Here is a 12552-nt window from a genome sequence, read left to right as displayed (position 1 = left end):
GGCCAATTAAAGTCAACTATCCAAATCCTTAGTCGGGGACAGCCCTATCACATACCGTACACGAGACATGCAGTGAAATGTAGGTGGCCATGCCCGCCTCGATTGTGCAAAAATACAAATAATAAAATAGAATAATAGAATAGATAATAAAATAGTAGACTAGACATGATTCAAAAAAAGTAATAAGAATAAAATACAATGCTAAGCTTAAGAATAAAGGCAATGAGTAATATATACAATAATATACAATATACAGATCTGTGACCTTTTTTGTAGTGTACAGTATTTGTGTGGGGTGTGTGAGAGAGTGTAATTGAGGATGTGTGTGTCTGTGTGTGTTCATGTGTGCTTGTGTGTGGATAGATCAGTGTTCAGTGTTCTGATGGCCTGAGGGGAGAAGCTGAGTCTGAGTTGGCTATACCATTACCTCAGCTTCTGCTCTAGTGAACGTAGTAGTTGTTGTTGTTGTTTTAGATGTTGTTGTTGTTGTCTACTTTGTGACCTTAAAATTCAGCTCTGTGAAACGTTGTGCTATTTTCTGCCATTAGCATAACTGGTGATTGGATATGGGCTCATATTGTTGTGTATCTCAGTCGTCTCCATAGGGAACTGGGTTGTGTTCATTTAGGAAAAAGGCCTAATTATAGCAGTGCTGTCTGACACATTATACACACTGTGTGTTAATCCAGTTGGGTTCCCCCCTCTTATTACTTTGCATTTATTTATTGTTCATAGCGTTGCACGGTTTAATTAGGGTCTCCTCTCTTGTCTATTCCGTGGTTCTTGTATTCAAACCGAATCCGCGACGGTCTCCCTGACACAGTTACGGCCGCGACGGTTTGCCCTCACTAGCTAGTGCCGTCTCTCCCCGTCTTACCGAGGACAGAGCGCTGAGAGACCCAAAACAATCGCGCTTGAACGGTTGCCAACCACTGCCCGTGTAAATCAACCCGACGATGCGTTTGGATTGGGCCGCTCTTGTCATTCATTGGCACTATCGAGGGAAGGTGAAAGGGGGCGACTAATGTCTGGCTGAAGCTCATTTATTCATTTCACATACTACATTCATGTACTGTATGGTGTTAGTTGCCCACAGACGGCCTGACGAGTGGGGAAATTCAATTAACACGTCCCCTTTCTCCCCCTCTTCCTCAGTTTGATAATTAATTATTTGGATGGAGTTTGACTTAACGCGTGCAGTTCATTAATAGGCTTTTCCCCATGTATGTTCTATTAAGATTGGTGTGTGTAATCACAGGAGAGGAGTAGAGCGAGAGATTAACGCCTTTCACTTATTTAACTATAATTGAATGTGCAATCTACTGTCAGGAAATTGATTTAGGTCTGAGAGAATTAAGTAGAATCACGCGCCCCTTGATTGTAATTCAACAGCACGTATATCTACCTAATTCCTGAAAAGAAAAACACACGATGCATTCTCTCTTTTCACCTCCCGCTGCCTGAGATGGCCTTTCAAACACCTGTTGGTCAGCGTGGGCGTGGCGGTCGGTTGGTGTGAATGTTTTTTTAGTTTTTTCACCTGGGGCCGAAACTGACCGTCTGTGTGTCTGTGTATGTGTGTGTGTATGTATGTGTGTGTGTATGTATGTATGTGTGTGTGTGTGTATGTGTGTATGTTCCCGTGTGCAGCTCCCCGCAGACTTCAGCCGGCTTCACCTCGCAGACGGCTTGCACCCACAGGTCACCCGCGTGTTCTCCAGCCACTCAGGATGTAGTATCACCAGCGATTCTGGAAGCAGCAGCCTGTCAGACATATACCAGGTGAGCAGTAGTCTGGTAGAGATATACCAGGTGAGCAGTAGTCTGGTAGAGATATAACAGGTGAGCAGTAGTCTGTTAGAGATATACCAGGTGAGCAGTAGTCTGTTAGAGATATAACAGGTGAGCAGTAGTCTGTTAGAGATATAACAGGTGAGCAGTAGTCTGTTAGAGATACACCAGGTGAGCAGTAGTCTGGTAGAGATATAACAGGTGAGCAGTAGTCTGTTAGAGATATAACAGGTGAGCAGTAGTCTGTTAGAGATATAACAGGTGAGCAGTAGTCTGTTAGAGATATAACAGGTGAGCAGTAGTCTGTTAGAGATATAACAGGTGAGCAGTAGTCTGGTAGAGATATAACGGGTGAGCAGTAGTCTGTTAGAGATATAACCGATGAGCAGTAGTCTGTTAGAGATATAACAGGTGAGCAGTAGTCTGTTAGAGATATAACAGGTGAGCAGTAGTCTGTTAGAGATATAACAGGTGAGCAGTAGTCTGGTAGAGATATAACGGGTGAGCAGTAGTCTGTTAGAGATATAACAGGTGAGCAGTAGTCTGTTAGAGATATAACAGGTGAGCAATAGTCTGTTAGAGATATAACAGGTGAGCAGTAGTCTGGTAGAGATATAACAGGTGAGCAGTAGTCTGTTAGAGATATAACAGGTGAGCAGTAGTCTGTTGGAGATATAACAGGTGAGCAGTCGTCTGGTAGAGATATAGCAGGTGAGCAGTAGTCAGAGATATAACAGGTGAGCAGTAGTCTGTTAGAGATATAACAGGTGAGCAGTAGTCTGGTAGAGATATAGCAGGTGAGCAGTAGTCTGGTAGAGATATAACAGGTGAGCAGTAGTCTGTTAGAGATATAACAGGTGAGCAGTAGTCTGTTAGAGATATCCCAGGTGAGCAGTAGTCTGTTAGAGATATAACAGGTGAACAGTAGTCTGGTAGAGATATAGCAGGTGAGCAGTAGTCTGGTAGAGATATAGCAGGTGAGCAGTAGTCTGGTAGAGATATAGCAGGTGAGCAGTAGTCTGTTAGAGATATAACAGGTGAGCAGTAGTCTGGTAGAGATATAGCAGGTGAGCAGTAGTCTGGTAGAGATATAGCAGGTGAGCAGTAGTCTGGTAGAGATATAACAGGTGAGCAGTAGTCTGTTAGAGATATAACAGGTGAGCAGTAGTCTGTTAGAGATATAACAGGTGAGCAGTAGTCTGTTAGAGATATAACAGGTGAGCAGTAGTCTGTTAGAGATATAACAGGTGAGCAGTAGTCTGGTAGAGATATACCAGGTGAGCAGTAGTCTGTTAGAGATATAACAGGTGAGCAGTAGTCTGTTAGAGATACACCAGGTGAGCAGTAGTCTGGTAGAGATATAACCGGTGAGCAGTAGTCTGGTAGAGATATAGCAGGTGAGCAGTAGTCTGGTAGAGATATAACAGGTGAGCAGTAGTCTGTTAGAGATATAACAGGTGAGCAGTAGTCTGTTAGAGATATAACAGGTGAGCAGTAGTCTGTTAGAGATACACCAGGTGAGCAGTAGTCTGGTAGAGATATAACCGGTGAGCAGTAGTCTGGTAGAGATATAACAGGTGAACAGTAGTCTGGTAGAGATATACCAGGTGAGCACTGGGCCCCACCACCCTCACTGACTCCTCTCTCTAGCTGTAGAATAGCAATGTAAAACCAGCAGCGATCCCTAACAACTACGGGTGTCACAATACATCGATCAGGGGGGCAGATCGCTCTGTCAACTCGATGTAGTAAATATACCTATCTGGAATCAAATAGGCTCATTATGTTTCTTTTTTTCCAGATTCAAAGAATGGGCGCTTCGTGGTTTTTCATTCAAGCGTTGAGCAGAATTAAATTGAGTGTGTATAATTGCACTCGCAGACGGCAGTTTTGTCGGTTGTATGTGACGGTCACCCGCTGGGAATTTTTTTAACACGCTTGTGTCAGTGAAATGGTAGCATGTAGTGACGTCTGAGGTTCACGCCCCTACTGACCCCCCCCCCCCCCACTCTCGCCACCCGCCCATCATCTCGTGACTGTGGACGGGCCCCACTCGCACCTAATCCTCTTAGTGTTAGTGCACCCTCCCCATAGCCTCCTAACGCTGTCACCTGCTGTGGGCCTATTTGTGTTTACCGTGTGTGTGGGTGGGGAGGGTGCCTGCATGTATGTCTGTGCACACAAATGTGGGTATGCGTGTGTACAGTGTTGGGGTGCATTGTCAAATCAGTTTGTTTGAGCACAGCTTTTAATTGTGTGTGTGTGTGTGCACCTGTGTGTGCATGCATGTTTGCTTGTGTGTGTGCATTTTGGGTACATTGCTCTCAATCAGTTTGTCTGAGCAGAGCTTTTTGATTGTGTGTGCAATTGTGTGTGTGCGCATGTGCACGTGAGCCAGCGTGCATGTGTGTTGTGTTACAGTATGTGTGTGTGGGTGTGCTGTCTGAGAAGGGGATGGTTGAATGTGCCCATACTCTATGATGATCCCAGTCTTAAGGCCATCTGTTGGGTCCTCGTTAGTCTCTCTCTCTCTCTCTCTCTCTCTCTCTCTCTCTCTCTCTCTCTCTTCTCTCTCTCTTTCTCTCTCTCTTTCTCTCTCGCTCTCGCTCTCGCTCTCGCTCTCTCTCTCGCTCTCTCTCTCTGACTCACTCTCACACACTCTATATCCGTCTCTGTATACTTGTATCTCTTTCTCACACACGCACACAAATACACATGTATGTACACTCATATCTTCTCTCCTATTTCCTCACTCCTGTGCTTTTTCCTACATTTCCTTGTGACCTTCCTTCACTAAGGGCCCGCGTCCACCAATCTCACAAAAACACTGGCAGTGCGCCGGCAGTGCTGGCATGAAGCGCATCTTGTAGATGACACAAATAAATCTACAGCCATCCTTTTATCGTTTTTTCCTGCCGCGGTTTTGCACATATTATAGCATATTTTAATAACTTTATTGTATATTAATTATATATATAGTTATTGCCTGACACCACAGTTCGCCCTTTGCTTTTTATTAGCTTTTTAGTAGTGTATTCGTGTAGTTATTATTATTAGTGTATTTGTGTTTTGTCGCGAATCTCAATGGCCCGTCTACTGTGGGAGACAGCCAAGACAGACAGGCAGCTCCGGTGTCAGGTTACAAACAGAGTGGTAGATATGAATGGCTGTGATTGGTTGTCTGAAAATGAGCTCAGCGCATCGCTCTGAAAGTTCAGAAAGTTTCAACTTTCGGCCGCACAAAAAAGCTGAAAAAAGAAGCCGACTGCAGTACATTTCCTATAGGCGGCGCATGCGGCCGCATACACTCTCTCCCCATTGGGATACATTGAAAAAAGACGCGTGCGGTCATAAATATGAGGCAGGTGGATCCGCGCCCTAAGATGCTCTCTCCTGTCTACTCGTCTGTTCCACCCCCAGTCATCTACCCTCTAAGAACAGCTCTTAGTTCCTCTCTTGACTTGACTATCTTTGCTCCTTCTCTACGTGAATCCTGTCTTTCCATGTCCCTTTGTCCAGAGATACCGCCTGGCGGGCGCCTGCTCTGTCCCCTTCCTCTTCCTCTGCTCTGTCCTCTTCCTCTGCTCTGTCCCCTTCCTCTGCTCTGTCCTCTTCCTCTTCCTCTTCCTCTGCTCTGTCCTCTTCCTCTGCTCTGTCCCCTTCCTCTGCTCTGTCCTCTTCCTCTGCTCTGTCCTCTTCCTCTGCTCTGTCCTCTTCCTCTGCTCTGTCCCCTTCCTCTGCTCTGTCCTCTTCCTCTGCTCTGTCCTCTTCCTCTGCTCTGTCCTCTTCCTCTGCTCTGTCCTCTTCCTCTGCTCTGTCCCCTTCCTCTGCTCTGTCCTCTTCCTCTGCTCTGTCCTCTTCCTCTGCTCTGTCCCCTTCCTCTTCTCTGTCCCCTTCCTCTGCTCTGTCCCCTTCCTCTTCTCTGTCCCCTTCCTCTGCTCTGTCCTCTTCCTCTGCTCTGTCCTCTTCCTCTGCGCTGTCCTCTTCCTCTGCTCTGTCCTCTTCCTCTGCTCTGTCCTCTTCCTCTGCTCTGTCCTCTTCCTCTGCTCTGTCCTCTTCCTCTGCTCTGTCCTCTTCCTCTGCTCTGTCCCCTTCTTCTGCTCTGTCCTCTTCCTCTTCCCCTTCCTCTGCTCTGTCCTCTTCCTCTGCTCTGTCCTCTTCCTCTTCCTCTGCTCTGTCCTCTTCCTCTTCCTCTGCTCTGTCCTCTGCTCTGTCCTCTTCCTCTGCTCTGTCCTCTTCCTCTGATCTGTCCTCTTCCTCTTCCTCTTCCTGTCCTCTTCCTCTGATCTGTCCTCTTCCTCTGCTCTGTCCTCTTCCTCTGCTCTGTCCTCTTCCTCTGCTCTGTCCTCTTCCTCTTCCTCTGCTCTGTCCTCTTCCTCTGCTCTGTCCCCTTCCTCTGCTCTGTCCTCTTCCTCTGCTCTGTCCTCTTCCTCTGCTCTGTCCTCTTCCTCTGCTCTGTCCTCTTCCTCTGCTCTGTCCTCTTCCTCTGCTCTGTCCCCTTCCTCTTCCTCTGCTCTGTCCCCTTCCTCTGCTCTGTCCTCTTCCTCTGCTCTGTCCTCTGCTCTGTCCTCTTCCTCTGCTCTGTCCTCTTCCTCTGCTCTGTCCTCTTCCTCTGCTCTGTCCTCTTCCTCTGCTCTGTCCTCTTCCTCTGCTCTGTCCTCTTCCTCTTCCTCTGCTCTGTCCTCTTCCTCTTCCTGTCCTCTTCCTCTGCTCTGTCCTCTTCCTCTGCTCTGTCCTCTTCCTCTGCTCTGTCCCCTTCCTCTTCCTCTGCTCTGTCCCCTTCCTCTGCTCTGTCCTCTTCCTCTGCTCTGTCCTCTTCCTCTTCCTCTGCTCTGTCCTCTTCCTCTTCCTGTCCTCTTCCTCTGCTCTGTCCTCTTCCTCTGCTCTGTCCTCTTCCTCTTCCTCTGCTCTGTCCTCTTCCTCTGCTCTGTCCTCTTCCTCTGCTCTGTCCTCTTCCTCTGCTCTGTCCTCTTCCTCTGCTCTGTCCTCTTCCTCTGCTCTGTCCTCTTCCTCTGCTCTGTCCTCTTCCTCTTCCTCTGCTCTGTCCTCTTCCTCTGCTCTGTCCTCTTCCTCTGATCTGTCCTCTTCCTCTTCCTCTGCTCTGTCCCCTTCCTCTGCTCTGTCCTCTTCCTCTGCTCTGTCCTCTTCCTCTGCTCTGTCCTCTTCCTCTTCCTCTGCTCTGTCCTCTTCCTCTGCTCTGTCCTCTTCCTCTGCTCTGTCCTCTTCCTCTGCTCTGTCCTCTTCCTCTGCTCTGTCCTCTTCCTCTGCTCTGTCCTCTTCCTCTTCCTCTGCTCTGTCCTCTTCCTCTGCTCTGTCCTCTTCCTCTGCTCTGTCCTCTTCCTCTGCTCTGTCCTCTTCCTCTGCTCTGTCCTCTTCCTCTTCCTCTGCTCTGTCCTCTTCCTCTGCTCTGTCCTCTTCCTCTGCTCTGTCCTCTTCCTCTGCTCTGTCCTCTTCCTCTGCTCTGTCCTCTTCCTCTGCTCTGTCCTCTTCCTCTGCTCTGTCCTCTTCCTCTGCTCTGTCCTCTTCCTCTGCTCTGTCCTCTTCCTCTGATCTGTCCTCTTCCTCTTCCCCTTCCTCTGCTCTGTCCTCTTCCTCTGATCTGTCCTCTTCCTCTGCTCTGTCCTCTTCCTCTGCTCTGTCCTCTTCCTCTGCTCTGTCCTCTTCCTCTGCTCTGTCCTCTTCCTCTGATCTGTCCTCTTCCTCTGCTCTGTCCTCTTCCTCTGCTCTGTCCTCTTCCTCTGCTCTGTCCTCTTCCTCTTCTCTGTCCTCTTCCTATTCCTCTGCTCTGTCCTCTTCCTCTGCTCTGTCCTCTTCCTCTGCTCTGTCCTCTTCCTCTTCTCTGTCCTCTTCCTCTTCGCTGTCCTCTTCCTCTTCCTGTCCTCTTCCTCTGCTCTGTCCTCTTCCTCTGATCTGTCCTCTTCCTCTTCCTCTTCCTGTCCTCTTCCTCTGCTCTGTCCTCTTCCTCTGCTCTGTCCTCTTCCTCTTCCTGTCCTCTTCCACAAGCCCCTTTCTCTAAAGCACAGAACTCTCATTGCAAACGCAGGGCGTGTGACATGGAGGACGTGAGTAACACGGTGCAGTGGACCTTCTATATTTTCCACGGTGCTCTGCGGGACTTGTTTGTTGTACCCGACGTTGCTTGTTTTGGGTGTCATTAGCTTAAGTCGATGTCCTGCCCGGCTTGCATACTGATGATGTTGAAGAGTAGCTGCACCTTTTTGGGTTCCCAAGTCGTGGTGCAGGATGAGGGAACAGGGGGGTCGCCCTGTGCTCTTTGCCGTCTGACACCATAGGAAGTTGACGGTGCAGAGAGAAATTACTTTTACGTCGGTGATCACGTCTGGGTCACTTTTCGTCAAACAGTTGAAATGTGTTTGCCGTCTCGGTTCAAAGAACACATAGAGCCCTATTGACCGGCGTCTGGCTCCTCTGGATCAATATACTGTACTTGTGTCGCGGCCTCTCTTGTGTCCCGTCCTCCGCTCCGTGTCGACTCAAGTGCTCTCCCCCTCCCATTGTCCGCCCTGCCCTCTCGAGAAGGATGGCCTTGCATCCTCGGCTCCCCATTCAGTCCCCCCTCTATTCAACCTCCAAGGCTGTACTTCTGCCAGTGTGTCTCCTGGCGATGCACACGAGACCCTCTTCTGTTGCGGTCACGAGGGTGATCCATCCGGGGCTGTTGTTGTTATACGTGTCGTGTACCGCGTGGTCCTCCGCGAGGTCCTCTCCACGGCCTCCGATGTCGACCGGAGTACCACCGAGCTCCCGGTCTGGGCATCCTCGCCCCCGACGCTGACGACATGGCAGACTGTTTTGCATCTGAATAAATCATGAAATTGGTTCTTCAGAAGGGCTTTGAAAGCATTGATCCAAGAATAGCCCTGTTGAAATATTAACAGCACCCAACCTCAGCAACCCCCCCCCCCCCCCCCCCCCCCCCCCCCCCCAACCCCACTTATGCTCACTGCAGATTTATGCACAGAACACACACCTACACATTCACACACACATTAAAATGCTACATCTCTGATTAGATCTTCACAAGTTAGCGACATTCCCTGTGTGGCTTGTTCAGCGTGTTTGTGTGCTGTCGAAAAACCAAACGAAGTGAGTGTTCTATCTCACGAGGCATGTTGATAATGACTTCCATACTTGTTTTGCTGCGGTGCGCTGCTAGAGGACTGTTTATAGGACCACTATTTTCAGGGCAATCAACGCTTCAGCATCGGTGCTACATGTAGGTGCTGCCGTCGTCTTCACATCGCTCCGAGTCCCAGGCCACAGTGATCCTTTGTCGGATTCAAGATTCAAGTTCAAGTTTGTTTATTAAATATCACAATAAAATACAGGTACTTTACGGTGAAATGCTTGGTTCTGTATGAGCCCCTGAGAGTGTGCTTCATACATAACAAAAAAAAAGTAAGTAAAAAAAAAATATATATATATATTTGCAGTGAGTAAACTGCTGCAATATGCAAAACCCTTTGTTGTTGTTGTTGTTTTTGTCTGTTTGCCATGTTGGTGGCTGGTAAAGCGTATGGATTTGAGCGTAATGTAAATGACATTTGAATTCACTCTTGGTGTCATCATACTTGTCGTCTCCTTACCTCGTCCAACGTTGGTTCATCTTTCTGTTGTCACTCCTAAACACTTCGTCCCAGAGGAGTCTGTCCCCCCTTTACTCCCTCCGCCCCTCTACTCACCTCCCCTTGGAAGAGGACAGATCCCCGCCCCTCCTCGCCCCCGTCCCGCCCCCGGCCGGGTACCCTCGTGACGCCCGAGTGGCCACTCAGACAAATGCCCTGAATCATTAATGAGTCCTTTGCGTTTGAGGAGAAATGACATTGGTCTTTGTGTGAGAGAGAGATAGAGAGAGAGAGACAACGAACTCTCGGCTCTGAAAGATTTAAACAGAGGCTGACGGGCCGGGAGGTAAAGATGCGTCTCGGACTGGGCTTCTGCAGGCAGTTTGCGAAGGCGACCCTTTCCTCTCTTTCTGGTAACAAGCTGCAGGCGGAGCGCCGTATTCAGGTGAGGAGGACTATGTGTTTCATCTCAATCCAATCGTACGCCTGCGACAGCTTTTAATTCTTGAAGAGGGCCCTTCTGTTTCCTTCTGTTTGTGTGTGTGTGTGTGTGTGTGGCTGTGTGTGTGTGTGGCGGTGTGTGTGTGGGTGGGTGCGTGTGGGTGTGGGTGTGTGTGTGTGGCCTCTCTGCCACCCTTGGAAAGTTGAGACGTGTTGATTGATGGCAGCAGGAGAGCTCTATTAATATCAGCCCCTGATGCTCACGATCGCTTTTCTCTCTCGCTCCTCCGTCTTCGCTCGTTTCTCTCTCCTCATCACCACACGTCATCTCTCTGCTTTTCAAAGAGGCGCATCTGCCAGCGAGGCGGACGGTGGAGTTTGCTGAAGTGGGGTGTGGGGGGGGGTCGGAGACGGGCGAAAGTTGAGTGTTAATTCGCTTGTTAGTTACTATGCATGGCACGGTGCTTGGTATGCAGGGTTGATGTGTGTCTCTCCTCTACTGTACAGAATACCACTAATCCATCTCACACAAAAAAAAATGGGTCAAATGCACGTTGGTTTGAGTGCTGCTCTTCCTCTCGCTGTTGCCGGTTTCCTGGAAATGCCATGTGTGTTCGCAGCTGATGCTGGAGGGAGGAGTTGTGTCAGTGTCACCCTGCGCTCTTGACCTTGTGCTTTTCCCTCCTCGATCCTTCTCCTTCTCCTAATGAACCCGTTCTCTCACAGTCTGACAGGTGGACACGACCTACGCCACCGTGGCGGGGGGCGGTCCCCAAACCGCCGAGGTGGGGACGGAGAAAGCGAGCGCTTCCTGCCCGCCGTCTATTCCCAGACGACTGAGGTTTGTGTTGCTCTCTGTCCGCAGGCCACGGAGCACGAGCCGGGGGACATGGACCTGAGCGGCCTGCCAGAGACCGCCGTGGACTCGGAGGACGACGACGACGAGGAGGACATCGAGCGGGCGTCGGACCCCCTCATGAGCCGCGACATCGTGCGGGACTGTCTGGAGAAAGACCCCATGGACAGGACCGACGATGACATCGGTGCGTGTCCCGGCTGGGGAGTTGATCGCCATTCACACGTATAGCTTTACCTGCAAATGCCACAAACTGTCGGATTTTGATTGTAGGAAAATGTGGATTCAACAAACATTGCAGTGATATTCTCAAACAAAAGTCAGCGAGGTCGTTATCTTTTTAAACCCACATATAGATTTAGATATAATCGATTATATTTCGATTTAAAATCTAGATATAATTGCAGTCTTTGCAAGATCCGTAGGAGAAAGATGCATGTCACATCCCCCCTTTTATGACACTCTTTTATGACGCCGTTTTCTCCTACGTAGACTATCCAGGAATTCTTTAGGCCACACCTAAAGTCTGGGGACATCATATCCCTTTATAGCTACGATTAAACTCCAATGACGGTGATATACATGTAAAAAAAAAAGACCAGCACGCATCTACTCAGACCCAAAGCTTTAGCCACACATGTGTGACTGGAATGGGGAAGGATGATGCATTGGATGTAGAGAGAGGTTAAGAGTGAGTGCCAACGCCCCCCCACAGCCCTTCCCATCCCACATCCACTCAACAAGCCCCCAATCCCTCTCCCCTTGCAGGCTTTTCTAGGTCAGACCAGCACATCCTCTCGCCTCCCCTCCCCTCTCGCCTCCCCTCCCCTCTCGCCTCCCCCCTCCCCTCCCCTCCCCTCCTCTCTCTCCCAGTGCATTAAACTTTCAGTGCTGCTTCCGCAGCTTCACACACGACACTGTTGCCAAGCCAAGCACAGGTCAGCCAGTGCCCCAGACTACTGCTGCTGCTGCTGCTAGCTAGTGCAGGGAGGGGCACGGGGGGGGGGGGGGGGGGCTCTCGCACCTCAGCACAGGGTGTCCTAATCTCCCGCTATAAAGAGGCATGGGTGCTGCTGGATGTGCACGGTAATACCCAGGACCACGGCCAAGAGACCCCCCCCCCTATTTAACTTCATCATGCTTGACAGAGTAGCTAATATGAGCTCAGCGGCGGTTCTTTACGGGCCAGTGTGTGCGTTGAACGTTGATTCTTGTGACACACAGACTTGCATAAAGGTCACTAAGTGAGGAGTCAGCATCTCTCTTCGCCTCGAAACACTTCTGTCAATGAAATTGATATTTGCCTCAGCGTTCTCTGGATAATGATTAAATTGCGGGGTATTCATTGCCATTACGGGGCTCAAATCCTGCGCGCTCTCTCTCTCTCTCTCTCTCTCTCTCTCTCTCCTCTCTCTCTCTCTCTCTCCCTCTCTCTCTCTCTCAGCCTGTGCAAGTCCACTGCTTGCCCTCTCCCTCTCCTCTGAGTGTCAGGACGGTCGCTCGTCTTCCTAACCGCCTCTTCTTCTCCTCTTCCTCTCCCGCTTATTTCACAGAGCAATTACTGGAGTTCATGCATCAGCTGCCGGCGTTCGCCAACATGACCATGTCTGTGAGGAGGGAGCTGTGCGCCGTCATGGTGTTCGCTGTGGTCGAGCGCGCCGGAACCGTCGTCCTGAACGATGGGGAAGAGGTGGGTGTGTGTGTGTGTGTGTGTGTACATGCGTGTGTGAGTCCCATCGTGTGACTTGCTTTTTGATTGCCGTTCTAAATGTGTGTGTGTGTGTGTCTCAGGGAACTCGACTTGCGTCTCTCACCCTTGCCAATGAAGGTCGTCATTTTCTTCCATTTCATATTTTTCTGCTCTATTAAACCCGAATG

General features: G+C 49.6%; 1 protein-coding gene across 1 annotated transcript in view; it reads left to right on the top strand.

Moving 5' to 3' along the window:
* rapgef2b (Rap guanine nucleotide exchange factor 2b) overlaps nt 1-12552 on the top strand; it is a 146362-nt gene that overhangs the window by 95676 nt on the left and 38134 nt on the right. Inside the window, 3 exon segments of the mRNA XM_084331752.1 lie at nt 1651-1782; nt 10684-10861; nt 12228-12364. Of these exon segments, the coding sequence (XP_084187878.1) occupies nt 1651-1782; nt 10684-10861; nt 12228-12364 (447 nt within the window).

The sequence above is a fragment of the Notolepis coatsorum genome (genome assembly GCF_963971535.1).
Source record: "Notolepis coatsorum genome assembly, chromosome: 16".
NCBI lineage: Eukaryota > Metazoa > Chordata > Actinopteri > Aulopiformes > Paralepididae > Notolepis > Notolepis coatsorum.
This window is presented reverse-complemented; position numbering and strand designations above follow the sequence as displayed.